Here is a 22,753-nt window from a genome sequence, read left to right on the forward strand (position 1 = left end):
CTCTGTTGTCCTGCTGGGAGACTTCAATGCTCACGTGGGTAACAACAGCAAGACCTGGAGGGGCATGATTGGGAGGAACGGCCTCCCTGATCTGAACCCGAGCGGTGCTTTGTTATTGGACTTCTGTGCTAATCACATTTTGGCCATAACGAACACCCTGTTCGAACATAAGAGTATCCATAAGTGCACGTGGCACCAGGACGCTCTAGGTCGCAGGTCGATGATCGATTTTGTAATCGTATCACCAGACCTGCGACCATATGTTCTGGACACTCGGGTAAAGAGAGCGGCTGAGCTGTCAACTGATCACCACCTGGTGGTGAGTTAGATCAGGTGGCGGGGGAGGACGCTGGAAAGACCTGGTGCACCTAAACGCGTAGTGAGGGTGTGCTGGGAATGTCTAGCAGAGGCCCCAGTCCGCGAGATCTTCAACGCACACCTCCGGCAGAGCTTCAACAGCATTCCGAGGGAGACTGGGGACATTGAGTCTGAATGGACCATGTTCAGCGTCTCCATTGCTGAAGCTGCTGCATTGAACTGCGACCGCAAGGTGGTTGGTGCCTGCCGTGGTGGTAATTCCCGAACCAAATGGTGGACACCAGAGGTGAAGGGAGCCACCAGGCTGAAGAAGGAGTCCTATCGGGCTTGGTTAGCCTGTGGGACTCTGGAGGCAGCCGACAGGTATCGACAGGCCAAGCGGAATGCGGCTCGGGCAGTGGCTGAAGCAAAAACTCGGGTGTGGGAGGAGTTCGGAGAGGCCATGGAAAAAGACTTTCGGACTGCCTCGAAGAGATTCTGGCAAACCATCAGGCGTCTCAGGAGGGGAAAGCGGTGCTCTACCTGCACTGTGCTGGCGGAGCGCTGCTGACGTCGCCTGAGAAAATTGTCAGGCGGTGGAAGGAATACTTCGAGGACCTCCTTAATCCCACTGACACGTCTTCCGAGGAGGAAGCAGAGTCTGGGGATGAGGGGAATGACCCGCCAATTTCCCTGGTGTTGATGAGGTCCGCCCTGAGTTCCTGAAGGCTCTGGACGTTGTAGGGCTGTCCTGGTTGACACGCCTCTGCAATGTTGCGTGGAGATCAGGGGCAGTACCTGTGGACTGGCAGACCGGGGTGGTGGTCCCCATCTTTAAGAAGGGGGACCGGAGGGTCTGCTCCAACTACAGGGGGATCACACTCCTCAGCCTCCCTGGGAAAGTCTATGCCAGGGTGCTGGAAAGGAGAGGTGGTCCGCTAGTCGAACCTCGGATACAGGAGGAACAATGCGGTTTTCGTCCTGGTCGCGGAACACTGGACCAGCTCTTTATCCTCTCCAGGATACTTGAGGGTGTATGGGAGTTTGCCCAACCAGTCTACATGTGTTTTGTGGACTTGGAGAAGGCATTCGACCGTGTCCCTCGGGGTGTCCTTTGGGAGGTGTTGTGGGAGTATGGGGTGTCTGGCCCATTGCTACGGGCCATTCGATTCCTATACAACCGTTGTAAGAGCTTGGTTCGCATTGCCAGCAATAAGTCGGACCCGTTCCCGGTGGGTGATGGGCTCCGCCAGGGCTGCCCTTTGTCTCCGGTTCTGTTCATAATTTTTATGGACAGGATTTCTAGGTGCAGCCAAGTGGCGGAGGGCTTTCGCTTTGGTGGCCTCAGAATCTCATCTCTGATTTTTGCGGATGATGTGGTTCTGTTGGCTTCATCGGGTGAGGGCCTCCAGCTTGCACTGGAACAGTTCGCAGCCGAGTGTGAAGCAGCGGGAATGAGGATCAGCACCTCCAAATCTGAGGCCATGGTTCTCAGCCGGAAAAGGGTGGAGTGCCCACTCCGGGTCGGGGATGAGTTCCTGCCCCAAGTGAAGGAGTTCAAGTATCTCGGGGTGTTGTTCGCGAGTGATGGGAGAAGGGAGCCGGAGATCGATAGACGGATTGGGGCTGCAGCTGCAGTAATGCAGACGCTGCACCGGTCCGTCGTGGTGAAGAGGGAGCTGAGTGTAAAAGCGAAGCTCTCAATTTACCGGTCGATCTACGTCCCTACCCTCACCTATGGCCACGAGCTGTGGGTAGTGACCGAAAGAACGAGATCGCGGATACAAGCGGCAGAAATGAGCTTCCTCCGAAGGGTGGCTGGCCTCTCCCTTAGAGATAGGGTGAGAAGTTCGGCCATCCGGGAGGGGCTCAGAGTAGAGTAGCTGCTGCTCCACATCAAAAGGAGCCAGCTGAGGTGGTTCGGGCATCTGATAAGGATGCCCCCTGGGCGCCTCCTGGGTGAGGTGTTCCAGGCATGTCCCACCGGGAGGAGGCCCCGGGGCAGACCCAGGACACGCTGGAGAGATTATATCTCTCGGCTGGCCTGGGAACGCCTTGGTGTTCCCCCGGATAAGCTGGAGGAGGTGGCTGGGGAGAGGGAGGTCTGGGCCTCTTTGCTTAGGCTGCTGCCCCTGCGACCCGGTCTCGGATAAAGCGGATGAAGATGGATGGATGGATGCTTTGGTTTGATTTTGTATTTTGTATTGTCTTCTGATTCTTGTGCCTTGTTGATTATCATTAGAATTCTATGTTTCAGTTTACTCTGGTTAAGGGTTTAGTTCTTAGGTTTAGTTCTGGTGCCCTCGTGTTTCCTGTAGGTTTAGTTCAGTGTCCAGCAGTGTTGGGCAAGTTACTTTGAAAAAGTAATTAGTTACAGTTGCTAGGTACTTCTTCAAAAAAGTAACTGAGTCAGTAACTGAGTTACAATATTATAAAATTAATTAATTACTAGGAAAAGTAACTATTGCGTTACTTTAAAAAAATGTTTAAATATGTAAAACAACTTGGATCCAGTTGTAGGAGAGTTTAAACTCCCTTAAACTTCCTGTTAAAAGGGAGTTTTTCCTTCCCACTGTTGCCAAAGTGCTTTCTCATAGGGGGTCATATGATTGTTGGGTTTTTCTCTGTATCTATGAAGCGCCTTGAGGCGACTTTCCTTGTGATTTGGCACTATATAAATATAATTGAATTGAATTGAATTAATCAAAGTTACTAAAATAATAAAAAATAAATTACTAAGCATACTTGAACATACTAAAACATATATGCAACTCTCTGTTATAAAACTCAATATATTTCTATTTCTATTTCTATTCTCCGTATGTCCTGTACATGTGGCAGAATTGACAAATAAAGTTGACTTTGACTTTGATATAATTGAAGTAAATAGGCACCTTACAGAAGGAACTAACAGTAAACATTAATATATATGTATACAAACTATTCAAATGTTATTGTGATAATACGACAAAACACCAATCAGATAATATTTTATAATTGTAGAGAGAAGTATTTTTTAAATTTGTCATAAATAATACAATAAAACACAACAGATGTGTCGGAACCTTTGATATTTATTGCACATAAACAGGTTGCAACTGGCTATCAAATAAGTATTAAATTAAATGGTGCTTTTTAAGCAATGTAGTGCAAATTAAATGAGCCAAACTGTAACATCGTTTGAGAACTCTGGCTAAACAAGTATTTTCTCCATGCAAAAGTAAATAGTTGAGGTGATTTCAATTTAACACTGAAAAAATACACTGTATAATAAAACTAAAACATTTTTATAGGTATAAAAAGGTATAAAATGTAAACAGGTAATACAAAGTGTCAACTACATGGCCATTTACAATCTATTTGAAGTCAAACGTGCTGTTCTTGCAGTAGAGGTATATTAGAGAGTCCTGTTTTAATGTCCTCTGCTTTTTTAAAACATGAAGATTTCTTTTTTGCCACATCCACAAACCCCTTACATCCATTCATCCTAGCCATTAAACCAGTGGTTGTATCTCAAAACGAGGAGCTTCTCAAATTTCTCATCAGAAAGTCTGTTCCTCTTTGGAGAGAAGACGAGCTTTCCCAGGCTAAACAGTCTTTCTACTGGGGCACTGGATGGCGTGGCTGCATTGTATCTGAGTGATATGTTCTTTATCAGTGCATATCTATTCAGAGAGTCCATTCCATGTGATCCTGATTTGAAAAAAATCTATGACTTGACTTTCTGCAGTAGCAGAGGTGTCGTCCTCATCTTCAAAGGAAAAAAAGTCATCCTCTGTGGCTGAGTCTGTGCTAAGTTGGCATGTTGGTGTGCTGGTACCTGCTCACTGCAGCAGACTTGCCTTGGCCTTGTCCTTCCTTTCCTGTGTCCGCAGCCAACGTAGTTTGAACTTGGACAGAGTCAAAGCAGCCAAGAGAGCATCTTCACTTTCCAACACCTCTGAAAATCTTGTTTTGATTGCCTGAAAGTAAAGAATGTAAAGAATATATTATACAACCTATCTATATACATAGAAACACACACCACATTATATATCATGTGCATCTTTAAAAATATATCGCATAAAGCGATTGCGTCGCTACATCTCCATCGCTCGCTGAGCTCATGTTAGCCTCACCTGGGTTTGAGCTGCGCTTGCTAGCATCAACACCGTCGTTCTTGGCGACCAGTTTTGTTGAAGCATGTGACGTTGAGAGGTGCTTCGTAAGATTCGAATTGCTTGTAACTGATGTTGAAAAGCACTTTGTTCCAGGGCATAGGTTACATTTCACATACAGATTCTTGCCTTTTATCTCTTTGAGTGAAAAATAATGTCTGTTCCTCTACTTAAAAAATGCTACCTTCGAATTATCCGGGCTCTCCATGACTTTTGTTACTGTGCTATCTGTTTGTATGTGAACATCTGCCCAAGTCTATCTCTGACTGGTTTACTACCTTACTTTTACTCAGCCAATCAGAAACACTTGTGCAATTGTTTTGCCCCCCTACCTCACAGTAAGCTGAAGACAGCTTCAACCGTGTGTGTGTGTTGAAAAATAGTAACGAACCGCAGTTTCTTGTTAGTAACTGTAATGGCGTTGTAATGATAGGAATGGTAATTAGCTAGATTACTCGTTACTGAAAAAAGTAACGCCGTTAGTAATGCCGTTACTTGTAAAGCCGTTACTTGTAAAGCTGTTATTCCCATCACTGGTGTTCAGTCTGTGTTTTGGTGTAGTTGTTTCTTGTTTCCTGTTTTATTGTGAAGGTCTGTGTCTTATGTGAGTGTATGTGAGTGTACATAATATATGTGTATTATGTAATGTGACATAATTAGTGTCGCATAATATCCAGATTTCAGAGCAGATAGAACATCTTTATACTTGTGCATGTGTATGTCATACATATTTTGAACAGCAGAATCAGTCTTTGTGCAGAGGCGTTTGAAGTGATAACTCTTAGCTTTAAGACAGAGAGCTAAATATGTGGAAAATATTCTCAAAATATCCTGATTTTACCTTTAACCATGTCAGACAGTGTAGCTCTGGTAGAGAAATATGTCTCAATTGTTTTAGAAGCTGGGACTTTAAATTTCATTGGGGATTGTGTGTAATTATTATAGTTAAATTGATTCCCAGACATCTAGCTTTTCATAAGCTCTTCTTTACTGTCTTCTGTTTTTATTCACCCTTCAACTTGTCCAGGTCGTGCGGTCATTCATAAAGTATTCTATTCCAGCTGCTGGAGGAAAACATCATCACTTTTGTGAAGAACGAGCTGAAGAATATGCAGAAGGTTCTGAGTCCAGATTACCCAGAATGCTTAGAGAGTCAAAGGGAGGATGATGAGCTGAGGAGCAGCAGAGAGGCATTTGTGAAGCTCACAGTGGACTTCCTGAGGAGAATGAAGAGGGAGGAGCTGGCTGACCATCTACAGAGCAGTGAGATATTTCATGAAATATTTATGCAGTTGGATGAATGAAACATTTTATTTTGTTTGAAGAAATAGACAAAATCTATGCACTTTATATCCTTTATTGATGTATTTTGTATATTGGGTCCTTTAGAAACTTGCAATAGAAACGTCAAGTGGTGTCATCATGAATTGAAATCTAATCTGAAGAAGAAGTTCCAGTGTGTGTTTGAGGGGATCGCAAAAGCAGGAAACCCCACCCTTCTGAATCAGATCTACACCGAGCTCTACATCACAGAGGGATTAACAGCAGAGGTCAGTGATGAACATGAGGTCAGACAGATTGAAACAGTATCCAGTAAACCATGCAGTCTGGAAGCAATAATCAGACCAAAAGACATTTTTAAAGCCTCACCTGGAAGAGATGAACCAATCAGAACAGTGCTGACAAAGGGAGTGGCTGGCATTGGGAAAACAGTCTTAACACAGAAATACACCCTGGACTGGGCTGAAGACAAAGCCAACCAGGACATCCAGTTCATATTTCCATTCACTTTCAGAGAGCTGAATGTGCTGAAAGAGGAAAAGTTCAGCTTGGTGGAACTTGTTCATCACTTCTTTACTGAAACCAAAGAAGCAGGAATCTGCAGCTTTGAAGACTTCCAGGTTGTGTTCATTTTTGATGGTCTGGATGAGTGTCGACTTCCTCTAGACTTCCACAAAACTACAATCCTAACTGACCCTAGAAAGTCCACCTCAGTGGATGTGCTGCTGACAAACCTCATCAGGGGGAAACTGCTTCCCTCTGCTCGCCTCTGGATAACCACACGACCTGCAGCAGCCAATCAGATCCCTGCTGACTGTGTTGATATGGTGACAGACATAAGAGGGTTCACTGACTCACAGAAGGAGGAGTACTTCAGGAAGAGATTCAGAGATAAGAACCAGATCAGCAAGATCATCTCCCACATCAAGACATCACGAAGCCTCCACATCATGTGCCACATCCCAGTCTTCTGCTGGATCACTGCTACAGTTCTGGAGGTTATGCTGAAAACCAGAGAGAGTGGACTGCTGCCCAAGACTGTGACTGAGATGTACATCCACTTCCTGGTGGTTCAGGCCAAAGTGAAGAAGGTCAAGTATGATGGAGGAGCTGAGACAGATCCACACTGGAGTCCAGAGAGCAGGAAGATGATTGAGTCTCTGGGAAAACTGGCTTTTGATCAGCTGCAGAAAGGAAACCTGATCTTCTATGAATCAGACCTGACAGAGTGTGGCATCGATATCAGAGCAGCCTCAGTGTACTCAGGAGTGTTCACACAGATCTTTAAAGAGGAGAGAGGACTGTACCAGGACAAGGTGTTCTGCTTCATCCATCTGAGTGTTCAGGAGTTTCTGGCTGCTCTTCATGTGCATCTGACCTTCATTAACTCTGGACTCAATCTGCTGAAAGAACAAGAAATGACATCCCAGATGTCTGAGACAAAAGTTGGATCACTAGAGAAATACTTCTACCAGTATGCTGTGGACAAAGCCTTACAGAGTCCAAATGGACACTTGGACTTGTTCCTCCGCTTCCTTCTGGGTCTTTCACTGCAGACCAATCAGACTCTCCTACAAGGACTGCTAAGGCAGACAGGAAGTGACTCAAGGGCCAATCACAAAACAGTTCAATACATCAAAGAGAAACTCAGTGAAGAAGGCCTGTCTATAGAGAAAAGCATCAATCTGCTCCACTGTCTGAATGAACTGAATGATAGTTCTCTTGTGAAGGAGATACAACAGTCCCTGAGATCAGGAAGTCTCTCCACAGATAAACTGTCTCCTGCTCAGTGGTCAGCTCTGGTCTTCATCTTACTGTCATCAGGAGAAGATCTGGATGTCTTTGACCTTAAGAAATACTCTGCTTCAGAGGAGGCTCTTCTGAAGCTGTTACCAGTGGTCAAAGCCTCCAATAAAGCTCTGTAAGTAAACATCTACTCACACATTTTTTTTGTTCAAATATTGATGCAGTGTATGGTTTGTAACAGTAGGAAGTGTTAGTATTTCTGAAAAATATTGTTCCTGTAACCCTTACTAAAGCACCATCCAGACCCAGCCTATAGTGTACTGAGAGCTTTTCTTTAACTCCTCAAAAATGAATAAAAATAAAATAGAATAATAAAAATCCTTGATGGAGGACCTTTTACCTTTACTGTAACCTTCTCTCATCAAGGGGGTGAACTCCCTTATGTGAAGTCTTATATGCAAACATGGATATGTTCGTTATCCAGAGAAATGTCATACTCTCAACTAAAAGCTCATATAGACAATTTCTGCAATTACTAAACACATTGGAAAGAAGCGAAAGTAAAGGAACAGGTACATAATTTTCCAAAAGTTCGCTAAACACAAACAACGGAAACACAAGCATTCAACTTCATGTAGCCACAAATGCTATAGCTGGTTGGCTAGCAGACATCTCAGAGATTCCAAAACTGCAAGCTTTGTCACACTCTGACCAAAATTCACTGAATCAAGCTCCAAAAGAAGACCAAAAATACGCATAGCGGTCCATATGCACTAAGACAGAAATATGTTTACAGGACTGTTTTCCTCCATTGTTCTCCACCAATAGCCCCTGTAGCTACTGATAATGGTAGCGCTAACACAATGCATCAGATCCACTAATGTCAACAATCACCATTTTCAGCCCAGCTACAGACACGTTACTGGATTGCGCCATGTGTAGTAAATTTAGGGTCAATGGAGTTTTCCCCTAGCAAGTTCTGGCTGGTGGAACTGATGTGTAAACATGGTTCTATTGGTTCAAATGAATAAAACGAGGTGTCAATCATGCAAAATGGCCAATAGAAGCTGAAGTTATATCCCCTCAAAATTTAAAGACCCAGGATCCATTTAAACTGATCATAGTGCAGTGCAGAATTGTGCCCGTTGGATGTGAGCGTGTGGGTAATGCTTCAGAAATATACATAAAAAAAACATTTTAGGCATGTAAATGAAGTTAAAAAATTTCTGCTGTTCAATACCCCAAAAAATTCAACTCAGGTATGGTGTCCAAAGTGTGCCAAAATCGGACAGGCCTGTACAATGCCTGGACAATTATGTATAAACAGTCCTGTTAAATTTTCACTGTTGCACTTCGGAAGCATACATCTTTGCACAGATTATTTTAATATGTTGATTACTGGTTTTCCACATTTCAATGTGAACCAAAGCATGTTTTCAATGTGGTTATATCCTAATAAATAAATAAATTATGCAAGGAAAATATTAACTTGTTCACTCATGATCTTGTCTCCTTGTCCAACATTTTGGTTTGTTTTTTCTAATGCATATTAGATTTAGCATATTTTGGTCAGTAAACTGTCATTACTGAAAGAGTCAGATATTTTAATATGGAAAGTATGTATGCAGCACGGTGGAACGGTGGTTAGCACTGTTGCCGCACAGCAAGAAGGTCCTGAGTTCAATTCCACCATCAGGCCGGGATTTTTCTGTGTGGAGTTTGCATGTTCTCCCCGTGTTTGCGTGGGTTCCCTCCGGGTACTCCGGCTTCCTCCCACCGTCCAAAGACATGCAGCTTGTGGGGATAGGTTAATTGGAAAAATCCAAATTGCCACTAGGTGTGAATGTGCGAGTGAACGGTTGTCTGTCCCTGTGTGTTAGCCCTGCGACAGACTGGCGACCTGTCCAGGGTGTACCCCGCCTCTCGCCCTATGACAGCTGGGATAGGCTCCAGCGCCCCCCACGACCCTGAAAAGGATAAGCAGATGGATGGATGCTTCTGTCAGTGAATATTCATTTATTATCACTGAAGATACTAGGTTGTCAAGATTCAAGAACCTTATTGTCAATACAATAATGTAGTAGTTTAGATACAGTCACTAGTCACTAGTTTAAATACAGAGCTGTAACTCTGCTGTTACATATTCAGCAAATTCAAATTATAATTGTTAATACTATTTTTTTTTTCAAACTTGAATTTTTAGTTGCATTCTTATTTATGATGGACATATTTGCTTTTCTTGCTGTAGGTTGAAAATAAAATTTGATTTGATCACAAATATTATTGATTTTCAGACTGTCTGGCTGTAACCTCTCAGAGAGAAGCTGTGGAATACTGTGCTCAGTTCTGAACTACGAGTTCTCTAGTCTGGGAAAACTGGACCTAAGTAACAATGACCTCCAAGACTCAGGAGTAAAGCTTCTGTCTTCTGGATGGAAGAAGTCAAACTGTAACCTTGAATCTCTCAGGTTTTTTTTTCTTTAATCTATATTCATAACATGGGTAATATTACTGTACAATTAAAAACATTATAGAATTCTAAACTGACATTTAATGATACACCTAAAGGTAAATAAGACTGAATTACTATTTTGTTTATATTTATTTTCATAACAACTTAAAAAAATAACTGATGAGAGATGCACAGGTCTACTTAGAAATGTAGGAATTTTTTGTTCAAACCTTTTATTTGATGGGAATACCATCCTAAAAGAGAAGTCAAACATGGGATGAAATGAAATAGAATAGCCCTTTTATTGCCATTGTACATGTACAATTGTGGGTGCTCCACGCCACCTGTGCCAGAATAAAATATAAATAGGAACATTCAAATAAAACAATCCTTCTCTGCAGTTTTTACAGATGAATTGTTGCGGGTTTTTTTGTGTCTGCAGTCTATCAGGCTGTCTGATCACAGAGGAAGGCTGTATTTCTCTGGCCTTAGCTCTGAGCTCCAACCCCTCCCATCTGAGAGAGCTGGACCTGAGTTACAATGATCCAGGAGACTCAGCAATGAAGGTGCTGTCGGCTGGATTGAAGGATCGACGCTGGAGACTGGACACTCTCAGGTATGGAGAAAATGTCTGATAGAGGAGAATATTTCTGTTAAATCCTGTCTGTTTCATGCAGATGAGGCATCAATAGTCCCACACTTGAAGATTTTTCATTTATTTGGAACAGAAAATCTACAAAACTTTATTCTAAGGAGTTTGGAAAGAAAAGCGTCTTGACTTCTTTAAACATCCTGAAGACATTTCACCTCCCATCCCAGAAGTTTCTTCAGTTCTAAGAGCAATTGGTGATGAGTCCAAGATATTTAAGCCCTATTGGGAGTGTTCCTAAGAGGGTTTTGGACCCTTTACTGATCCTCTGCCTAATCACACAAGCCAAGGTGTGAAAAAGGGTGTTGGTCACAATCAGCCATGGTTAAGTGTGAACCTATTGTGAGATCTTGTCCCACTCCATCATGTGACTTATAGAGGTCAAATGGCCCATGTGCATGGGCAGATGTGAGTGGGAATTAAGGCATCTGAGAAGGGATGTCTTAATCCATGCTCAATCATCCAGGTAAGTAAATCTCCAAAAGTTGATTCTGTTCATCTGGACATAGCGTTTTCAGTGGGAGAAACGTTTCGTCACTCATCCAAGTGACTTCTTCAGTCTCAGCTGTCTCCAGGTTTCCTGGAGGTATCTTATAAACAGTACATTTAAATTATGACTGAAAATAGCACCACACACCCAGGACAGAAAGGGGAGTCAAGGAGGCCATTTATTTGAAAACAGAAAGACCATCTCTAAATCGAGGAGGGGCCTAAGGGTGCATCATACGCCATCTTACAATGCTGTGATTGCAGCCATTCCCCAACTCTTTGTGAATTGTAACTATGGTCACTGATCAGTGGGCTTTGATCAGTGGTTGTTGATCAATGGTCATGAGAATTTGCATAATTATGATGAAGGAACTGACCTCTCAGCCCATTGTTCCTTCAGTGGTGCTAGTTTTAGTCATTATGCAAATGTATTGTTTATAAGATTGGAGAAACCTGCAGTCAGCTGAGACTGAAGAAGTGACGAAACGTTTCTCCCACTGAAAATTGATTGGATTATAGATGGCAGACAGCTGGTGTCATAAACCACCGCCTCTGTTCAAAGATGGTCATTACAGTGGGCATAAATGCCTTCTTTCACTTCTCTTTCAAACCACTTTCTGTCTTCGCTGTCCAAAATGACAACACTGTCATCATCAAAAAAGTGTCCATTGTCTTTTAGATGTAGATGTACAACTGAGTCTTGTTCTGTTGAGGTGGCTCTTCTATGTTGTGCCATTCATTTATGAAGTGATGTTTGGGCTCTCCAATGTAGAGGTCTGAGCATTCCTCGTTACACTGTACAGCATACACTGCGTTGTTAAGTTTGTTTTTAGGAGTTTTTTCTTTGGGATGAACCAGTTTTTGTCTGAGAGTGTGGCTCAGTCTGAAGTACACTGGGATGTTATGCTTGGAGAATACTCTTGTCTTGTTTCTGAGTCCATGGACTCAGTCATTTTGGGTTTGGTGTATTTATTATTATTATTATTATTATTATTATTATTATTATTATTATTATTTGTGGACTCATGTTCTAGTTATGGGATGATTTGTGTTTTGGGATTTTCTGGTTCTGGGATTCTGGGTTGGTGCTTCCTCTGTTGGTGTTGGTGTTTCCTCTGTCTCGTCAGGTTAATCAGGTCCAGCTGTGTCTCCCACCTGTGTGTGATTTCCCAGTGTCCCTCTGTGTGTATTTATGTTGTGTGAATTGGTGTGCTCGTGACTTGTCCATCTGTGTTCGTCTCCTGGAAACTGTTTGTGAACCTCCCTGTGAATCCTCTGTGTGCTCTCCCTGTTGTCCTCTCTTCATGTTCAGGTTTGCCGTTCTATAGTTTAGTTTCTCCTTATTCTAAGAACTGTTTAGATTTATAATAAATCTCCCTCGCATCTCAAGTGCCTGCATTTGAGTCCTTTTTCCCACACACCACACGACTGCTGCCCCAGCCGTGACAACTCTCCTGAGTTTCTCTGATAAACCTACTACATAGGGGATGACAGTGTTGTTGCTTTTGTCTTTCTGATTCTCCCTAGTTGGTGTCTGAGCTTTTTTTCTGTGCATCTTTGCTGATTTGATGAAAGCCCAAATAGAATAACCACATATTTTAAGAGTTTTCTTTGTCTGTGTGTTCTTTCTTATTCCCTTCTGGCTTAGAGGGAATGTTTTCTGCCCGGTGTTGTAGGGTCCTGATCCAAGTTTGTATTCCAGAGGGTGGTGGGAGTCAAAGAGGAGGTACTGGTTGGTGTGTGTGGACTTCCGGTAAACTTCAATGTTGAGGTTTCCATTCTCCTCAATCTGCACAGCACAGTCCAGAACTGTTATCTTTTGTGTCTTCCCTTGAGAACTTTGCGTTTCTATCCACTGTATTTACGTGAGCAGTGAAGGATTCTAGTTCTTGGATTTTGATTTTGACCCAGGTGTCATCAACATATCTGTACCAGTAGCTAGGTGTTGTCGTGTTTCTGATGGTGACCTTTGTTACTTTGGTCCCAGCTCTCTGCAGGTCATTCACCAGGTCCCCCCGTGTGGTTCTGGGATCTTTGCCCACCATTCTCATGATCATTTTGACCCCACGGGATGAGATCTTGCGTGGAGCCCCAGATCGAGGGAGATTATCAGTGGTCTTGTATGTCTTCCATTTTCTGATGATTGCTTCCACAGTTGATTTTTTCACACCAAGCTGCTTGCCTATTGTAGATTCACTCTTCCCAGTCTGGTGCAGGTCTACAATACTTTTCCTGGTGTCCTTCGAAAGCTCTTTGGTCTTGGCCATGGTGGAGTTTGGAGTCTGACTGTTTGAGGCTGTGGACAGGTGTCTTTTATACAGATGATGAGTTCAAACAGGTGCCATTCATACAGGTAACGAGTGGGGGACAGAAAAGCTTCTTACAGAAGACGTTACAGGTCTGTGAGAGCCAGAGATTTTCCTTGTTTGAGGTGACCAAATACTTATTTTCCACCCTGATTTACGAATAAATTCTTTACAAATCCTACCATGTGGATTCATGGATTTTTTTTTCACATTCTGTCTCTCACAGTTGAAGTGTACCTCTGGTGCAAATTACTGACCTCTGTCATCATTTTAAGTGGGGGAACTTGCACAATCGGTGGCTGACTAAATACTTTTTTGCCCCACTGTAGACAGTCACCCTGGCCCGTGGATTCTCTCCGACTTTGCCTAGATATTTTTTCCTGCTTTCCCTAGACAGGCCACTTGAGGCACTAGATGACAGCTCTCAGCAAGTTACATGCATGTGCCCTTACAAAAACAACGGCAGGGACGTGTCCTTTCCAGCTAAACAGAAGAGGAATGTAAAGATAATGAAGGTCACAGTTTGAATCAGTCATATTTCATTCAATACAGTGGTGTACTGACAGATCCAGGATCAGTCCAAATCATCAGCAGTTTGATCCATGTATGGATTGAAGTGTATTTGTGAAAATGTTATGTAATGTCCATTTGTGCATGCTGAAAGAGACTGTGTTGGTCTGACCCCCCTCCTCCTTTTAGGGTGGAGCCTGCTGGAGTCCGATGGCTGAGACCAGGTCTGAGGAAGTGTAAGTGTGTTTTTAATGTGATTCATGAAAACAAAGCAGCACACATTCAACCATCTTCATCATTCACATCTCTGATGTCAGGAGTCATCATCAAAGTGTCAATCAATGAACAGATGATGGATCAATAACTGCAGCTGGATTGTGTTTGTTCTCTCCACCAGATTCCTGTCAACTCACAATCGACACAAACACAGTACACAGAGAACTCAAACTGTCTGACAACAACCGCAATGTGACATGTGTGAAGGAGGTTCAGTCATATCCTGATCATCCAGACAGATTCGATGTGCGTTCTCAGCTGCTGTGTAGAAATGGTCTGACTGGTCGCTGTTACTGGGAGGTCGAGTGGAGAGGAGAAGTTTATATAGCTGTGAGTTACAGTGGAATCAAAAGAAGAGGAGACAGTACTGACTGTGTGTTTGGATGGAATGATCAGTCCTGGAGTCTGAGGTGCTCTCATGATGGCCCTCGTCATATCTGGCACAATAACAAATCAACATCAATCTCCTCCTCCTCCTCTGTCTCTAACAGAGTAGCAGTGTATGTGGACTGTCTTGCTGGCACTCTGTCCTTCTACAGAGTCTCCTCTGACACTCTGATCCACCTCCACACCTTCAACACCACATTCACTGAAACTCTTCATGCTGGATTTGGGTTTCTCTGGCTTGATTCTTCAGTGTCCCTGTGCTGAGTTGAGTGTAAATAGTAGTGGTGCAATGGATCAAATGTCTCACGGTTCGGATCGGATCACGTTTTTTTCGTCACGGATCAGATCAATTTTCGGATCAGCAGAAAAAAAGAAGAAGACAAAAATTTAACTTGCCATTTACTTATTTAGCTGCACCTTTGGCAGCAAGGGTTAGAGGTCAGACATCTGGAGTCTGGAAGTTGGGGGTTGGGGCTAGCAACACGGTCCAGTAAAAGAGTCTAACATCCATATTTTGCATGGTGTTGCGGCTGATAAAGAGCCATAAACTAAATCCCATTGTTTAGAGGTGATTGCCAGTTTCTTAGGTTTTTTAGAGACACAGAGAGTGAGAGAGATCGTGTTCTACATTACTTTAAAAAAGGGATTTTCAGAGCTGTTGACATATGAAGCAGTGTTTATAGAAACATGGAACAACTCTGTTTATGGCATTGAGTGTTAAATTGTGACAGTTTCAATAAAGCCTGCAAAATACTTGCATTTATACTGGAGAGCAAAGAAAAGTTTGACACTAGTTGTACAATTGAAAATCAGTTTCATAAAAACCACGTAAACAGACATGAAGAAGAATGTGTTTGTAAAACTAATGGTAACGTTATATAAGACAGCCTGTTTCTGCTATCGAAACAGTTTGTGTTGTTAATCCTGAACGATTCTTGGTCACAACATTTGCATAATCAGAGAATGGTCATTTTACTCACACACATTTGGAAAATCACATAGTTTGACAATAAAAATCCTAGAATAATTAGTATTTGAGATTGCTGCAGCTACATCATTAAGATCACAACCTGATTTAAAACAGAATCTAACATCTACATGCTTGCCCCTGGAAATAGCTCAATTATGTACGAACAAGGATCACTGCTATGGAGTTCCCATGTTTTACATACAGACTTAGGGCTGCTTGTTTCCTCTTGGCATTTTCTTATTTAAGCGTTGGTGACTTTGAACCTCAAAGTTTATCAGCACACTTGTTTCCCTTTTACCATCAAACATTTCTTTTAGCCATCTGTGTTTATCGGTGCAATATGTCACAAATTTTATTCAATAGCCACAAAGTACACAAATACGAGATTAAATATTGTATTTATCAAAGATACATAATTACACATTCATACAATTAACAAGGTGTCTATATAAATTACACACGACATATTAAAAGCATTATAACATACAAATAAGTGTTTTATGATAGTCTGACATACTTTTAAACCATAAGAATAAGTTTTTAAAATCATGTTCATTGATGATCACATTACATGATCACATAACATGTATCACATTTTCAAAGCATGATATAGGTACGCACTATGTTAGCATATGAAATACGGGATGATATTTCTAAAATTAGACACGCAGTACAACGATACTCTTTTATGTCAGAGGATGGCTATCAGTATATTTTAAAAGACATAAGAAACACACCTTGGACCTGTAAAATGCCTATGCAGTTTCCTAAAAATCAAGCGCCTGAGGGCTTAACTTTGCTGACCAGTTGGGGCACATACATTTATGCTGAATGTTGCAGGAACATGCTCATGTGTGGTGGTCATTCAATGCTGCTCTGGCTGGTTAGACAGTCCAAGAGTGATATCCTGCACATCTGAGAGTTCGAAAACACAAAGATTTATTTTGTGTTACAGTCAAAGTTGGATGTTCATTTTTGTCCTTTAAAAATGTTTGTGTATTTGAAAGCACTATCATTTAAGGATGACTTGGATCGTCTCTCTCTAAGAGTATCTCCTTTGAAAGCGGAGACAAGTTTACCCACTGATCCACGTTACTTTACTTGGATGATGACTCCTCTCTCCCTCACTCAGAAACACTCCTAATATAACCAAGCAAATAAATAATATTGAAGATTTAGTACATCATTACAAAATCAGCAAAAACATCTCCCTTTGATTCCATTTCTTCATTACTGCTGAACATCAGGCAACAATTATCCCAGTAAATCACAGTAAAATGTAAAGCAAATACTTGTGCCTGTATAAAGAACATTCAATTCTAAAACTCACAACTATTTATATTTTAGCTGTGTATGGTTTATCTGCAGCCTCTGATAAAAGATCAGAATTGTAATTTTCTCTGCTTTGTCTAACCTCTGCAGAGCCTCTGTCAAGAAAAACATATCTGTAAGCATAGAAGATGTAAAATATACAGTTCATAACTCACACTGGACAAACCTCGGTCAGTTGATTAACTCTGTGCAGTGCAGATGAGCATCAGTCAGCAAGTCAAGGGGGTGAGACAGACTCATGCCCTTTGTGACTCTGCTTGTTCTTCTGAGGAAACACCACCGTCTCTCCACACCGTCACCATCTGTGAGCATAAACTTCCGCTCTGCCAGCATGTAGGAAATCACATATCACACGCACGGGGTGAAGAAACATCAGATTTCGAGTTTGGATACTTTTGATCTAAATAGATCAAACTAGCTCCTAGGTTCAGTAATCAGTGAACAGACAGACAATGACATCATACTGATTCTGTATGAATACAATATGATATTTTCAATTCAGGTGTCAAAGTAATTTATATATATATATTTTTTAGGGGTGCAACAATATTCGTATCTGTATTGAACCGTTCGATACAGTGCTTTCGGTTCGGTACGCATATGTATTATCGAACAATACAAAATTTTTAATTTATTTTATCAACTTTACTTCTGACGATGCTGTCTGTGTTGAGAGCTCAGTGAATCTGCGTTCGACTACTCCGCCTAGGCTGCACTGTCGAGCGCAGATCCACTGAGCGTAGTGTGCTCTTGTGTGTGGGGGTGGGGGCAAGCTAGCGAGACAGAAGCTAAGCTCGTTGCCACATGGCAATTGCCTCAACGCTACCCGAAATTGAACCTCCCCCACCCTCATTCAGATCTGGCGTTTGGAACTATGTTGGTGTTCATGTGAAGTATGACCCTGATGGTAAGCGCGTCATAGACAAAAGTAAAACAGTATGTCGGATGTGCCACGCAATGCTCAATTACATGGGTGGGAACTAGTGTGTTAGCGCAGTTAGCTCATTAATGTGTTGACACCATCCAGTCCCACGTACGGGGCGATCCGCGGTAACTCGTTAACGGAGATTTGCCGTGTTGTGGCGTTAAGGTCATTTCAACGAGATTAACGCTGACAGCACTAGTGGGAACACAACGAATATGACTGCACATTTACGCCGACATCATCCTAGTGCAAAGACAAGTGGAAGCAGACAAAAACAACAAGCAGCATGCTACAAACTTTACCCGAGTCATTTAGACAGCCGTTAGCACATGATTCTCATTATGGGGACCTGATATGTTTAATATGCTGCTGAGAATATAGCCCAGAAGAAGCGGATAGTAGAGCTTTTATTTTGGAAAGAGCCATTTCTCTGTAATAAACTCTCTTTTCCAAAGATGAGTGATTTCTTGATCAGATAGATTTATCTCTTTTTTATTATTTTGTTGCTTCAGCAACATTGAATTTAAAAACTGTACTTTTGAGTTAAAATATATATTTATAATTTTAAAAAATGACAAATGAAAAAGACATGAAAATTTTTTTGTATCGAAAAATATCGAACCGTGACACCAAAGTATCGAACCGAACCGTGAATTTTGTGTATCGTTGCACCCCTAATATATATATATATATATCTATATCTATATCTATATATATATATCCTCTTTATAAATCCTGCCCACTGCAGTCTATTTACTAATAATGTCAGAGTGTTAGAAACAAAGAAACATCAGAATTGTCTTTGTTGACATAAACCTGTCTGGGATCCTTTGTTGTTCTTTTTTATGCAGAGTTACATTATAAATATAAAGAGTTATTTTAGAGTCTCATCAGTTTTCCTACGTCTTTAATTAACACATCAGCAGGGCCGCGCTGAAGCTCCCATGTTAAACACACACTGAACTATGGACACGTTCATGTATTTCTAATAGTATCATAACCAGGCTGTTATCAGGCTGCACTAACATTATGTCACACACACTGAATGTAACAGTGACAGTTTACATCCATCACACAATCAGCTGTGATTGGATGTTTCACTGTCATCAAACTAGTCAACAAGAAGTAGAATAAATAGGAATCACTCATTTACTGACAGCATGTATGATTTAAATAAGTACAGATTATGTATGAAGTATAACTGCACACAGCAGGAGGACTCTGGATACTGACGTCAGTGTATCTGTGGAAGCTCACACAGCGTGTCTCTGTTATTCAATATTGTGCTGCATATTGTATCCATGCAAAGATGAACAGACTCTGTATTCACTGGTCTCTGTGCTGCTGACTGCTTTGCTGCAGCTCTGATGTCATCATCACTCCCTCCTCACCAAATCCACACTTTTAAGCTTAAATTTCAAAACTTACATTTTAACTACTGATTTTATCTACTGTTCTGATTTTATCTATTCTGATTTTATCTACTGTTCTAATTTTTGATTTTATATACTCTTTTGTTTGTTTGTTTGTTTTAATCAATTTTAAATCATGCTTTTTATTTGTTTTTGTTTTTAATGTCTTTGTAAAGCACTATGAATCACCTTGTTTTTGAATTGTGCTATATAAATAAACTTGCCTTGTCTCACAGACGTGCAGAGTGTGTGGATATCAAAGCTAAGTTTCCACCATGTTTGTAGTCTGTACTGGGACTCATGGAGCATCTCTCTATGAGCACTCAGTGCTTTAAACAGTGAGTCCCAGTTTAACCAGCAGCCTTCACACCACACATCACACAGACATGGAAACTTCAAACCCTCAGACTGAAGTCACTGGCAGTCTCTGGCACCAGTGAGTCCGCTAACAAACATACAGCAAACAGTGAAGGTTTGGTAGAGAAAGCCGGTTGGGTAATACCAAGTATGCGGCGGAGGAGGGGGGGTTACATTACTAGATGATTAAACATGAAACTATTTTTCTGGCAATATTCGAAATGATTAAAGAAAATCAACAAGCTATTTAAGCAAGATAATTCATAAATTTATTAACTGGAATGATGAAATTATATTGGCTGGAGCTGATTAATGGGGGGTCATGACCCCCGTAACCCCCCTGGAAATTATGCGCCTGGTCCTCAGGTCAAATCTTTGTTTCAGCGCTGAGTTTCATGTTCTCCCTCCCGTGTTTGTGTGCATCCTCTCCGGTACTCCACCTTCCTCCCACAGTCCAAACACATGCAGTTAGTGGGGTCAGGTTAACTGTCAGTGGTTGTGTGTCTCTCTGTGTTATTCCACCTTAATAAATGACTTCCTGTCAGCATTAAGTGCTTCTGTAGGACTGATGTTATTTTCATGGGTTGGATCATTTAAATGAAGCTGGACTCAGATGCAGTAAATAAGTTGATTGATCATTGATTAGTAAAGCTGGTCAAATCCATCACGTGGACACATGTGATTGTGTATTGTAGTATTGATCCCATTGTTGGTATTAGTACTGGATCAATAACACTGGATGAATGCGTTCAGCATGGAGCCCCTGAGCTGTGTTACAGACAAACATGGAAAACTGACAGGTCTGTGTCATTCACAGTCTGTAACACTTCTAAACAACAGAGGCTGACCCACGTGCCTCAGAGCCAGGCACGCTCACATCACAGCTCTCTAAATAAGCCAGTTTCAAATAAGAGCTGAAAGCTGTGTTTGGTTGTGTTAGCTTATTATTGTGGAGACTAACATTCAGTGATCATGTGTTCAGACTCATAATGATTACTATCATAAATCCTGATCTTTGTATTTACTGTGTGTTGGATCAATAACTGAGATTCATTGTATCACACAGCTGTGCTGCTGGGAACTGTGATGTCAGCTCATCTGGAACAATACGAGGTATCTACTACCTACGGTGGCCCCTAGAGACAAAGCACGTACAAACTCCAAAACACTTGCAAACTCCAAAACACAACGGAAGTGCTCCAGGACGCTAGGGGCAGTGTTGAGCTCGATTTGCAAAATAAACGGCAAGTTTGTCTGTATGGGACGGTCTAGTCTCCGTCGCGCTTCCCAGGTTGCCTAGCAACCATGATACTAACCGCTGGAAGCGTGTCATACAACTTTGTTTGACAGAAATGAGGGAGAACATATTTTGTTCATTTGTTTGTTTGTTTCTACAAGAGCTTTGTGTGATGTGATAAGTATCTGAGGCTGAGACCACAGGACAGTAAAACATGATTTTTGGGCTTCATTTCTGTGCTGAACAGTCATTTAAGATTAGTTAGTAAATAAGAATTAGCTGATGTTGTTCATGAGACTAAAGTCATATCACTTTGGTAATGTAAATATAATATGGCCAATATTATAGTTATTATATTAATCATTATTAGCTATTACAGCCGTGAACATGAACTCTGTGTCAAATACTGAGCCTCAGTACAGGTTCAAATTGCAGTTATTTACATGTCTTATCACCTTAAATCTTCACTCAAAGACAAGTATCTTTGACAGTGCATATATAGGTGTATCATATATAAGAGACAAATGTTGTTCCTTCAGTATGTTGGCATTACTAAATGTGGCTCATTGCTTACATATATTTATTAAAAGAAAATGTACGAGCTGTGATAACTGTTTCTGATAAAATGAAGAGTAGACTGATATATGAAATATTCCTTTACTGGGTGAGAAAATCAGACCATGTCATAACTGCTTTAAGTCATACAGAATAGATATCAGAGCCTTAAAGAGGCTGACTTCTGCTAAATGGGTCAAACTGAGCAGAAAGTATACAAACACATAACATCCTTATAGAATATGATGTAACACTATAGATCAACTTAGCTCAGAATATATAAAGCATATAAACAGTTACAGCAATATGATGCAACAAACACAGCAGTGCTACTGATCCAAAATCCTCAAAGCTTCATAGAACTGAAACAAACATTTATTTTTAGGTCCATTCTGCTGCTGATACATACTTTAGGTTTCTGAATATTAAACTTGTTGCTGCCTTTCATAGTGTGTAGCTTGAAGGCCCTGAGTACTTTCTCCCACACTGGAAACACTGGGATGATCACATTATTTGAACATTACCTGATAAGACTGATTCAGGACAGACAGTTATGTTAAACTTTCCTAGCAGTCCTTCACAAACAGGGAACAGTCTGTCTATTCTCTCCATCTGTCAGCTGCTGCTGGCTCTTCCTCCTCCTCTTCCTCACACACTGCTGAGTTTGTCCTGGTGGATCATCAGGGCTGCAAAGCCTCACAGATGATGTGCAGCAGTGGGTCCCTCAGTCTGTCCTCACTCTGGACATTTGCAGTTGTCACACATGGAAATCAAATGTGTGATAAGCTGCAGGATTCAAACACAAGTGTAACTTATAAACACATGTTCATACTTTTATTACACAATCAGAGAGAAAGAAACAGAGAGAGAGTGCAGGACAGACAGACAGGTGACAGTCTCAGGTGTATACACTGCTACAAAACAGCACCAGAGAAGCAGGATTTAGTGTTTGTGTTATTACGAATCAAGAAGAGTCCCAGATGGTACAGTGGACACATGTGTGACTGCTGTGATTAAAGCATCTTTCTTTCAGCTTAACGAGTGAACCGTCAGCTCGTTCAAACACACGTTAAAGTCCGTTTGGCTCGACACCACCGAACAGAGGCAGCAATGTAACATAGCTAACATTAACAGTGCAGTGAATCCTGCTTGTGCCGTGATATTCAGGACTGCAAACCGAGCAGCATCACTGACTTTCAGCTTGTTGTGTTTGTGGATATATGACTGACTTTAATTATCCATAAAATCATCACATTCTCTGTAAGATTAAAGTAAACTATTGAACGGCGAATATTTTGAAGTAAAGGCTTTAAAACCAAGTTAGTACAAACATCGCTAATTAGTGTGAATGCTTGAAAAGCATTCACAGTATTGTTCTTCTAATCTTTATTATTATTAGTGTGAATGCTTGAAAA

General features: G+C 41.5%; 1 protein-coding gene across 3 annotated transcripts in view; it reads left to right on the top strand.

Annotated features, from left to right (window-relative positions):
• Window positions 1–19,424, top strand: part of LOC308383864 (protein NLRC3-like) — a 45,180-nt gene extending 25,756 nt beyond the window's left edge. Inside the window, exons 5-11 of one of the 3 annotated variants that reach the window (XR_013969235.1) lie at window positions 5,516–5,717; window positions 5,844–7,656; window positions 9,776–9,949; window positions 10,376–10,549; window positions 13,059–13,191; window positions 14,077–14,123; window positions 14,285–14,375. Coding sequence is in view for 2 of the 3 variants with exons in the window: in XM_080862030.1 (XP_080718156.1) it covers window positions 5,516–5,717; window positions 5,844–7,656; window positions 9,776–9,949; window positions 10,376–10,549; window positions 14,077–14,123; window positions 14,285–14,814 (2,940 nt within the window). In the remaining variant the exon portion in view is untranslated. Of the gene's footprint in view, window positions 1–5,481; window positions 5,718–5,843; window positions 7,657–9,775; window positions 9,950–10,375; window positions 10,550–13,058; window positions 13,192–14,076; window positions 14,124–14,284 lie in introns of all 3 variants that reach the window. The other 2 variants (XM_080862030.1, XM_080862031.1) reach the window with 2 other exon arrangements.
• Window positions 19,425–22,753: the final 3,329 nt, after the last annotated feature.

This window comes from Rhamphochromis sp. 'chilingali' (genome assembly GCF_963969265.1).
Source record: "Rhamphochromis sp. 'chilingali' genome assembly, chromosome: 16".
NCBI lineage: Eukaryota > Metazoa > Chordata > Actinopteri > Cichliformes > Cichlidae > Rhamphochromis > Rhamphochromis sp. 'chilingali'.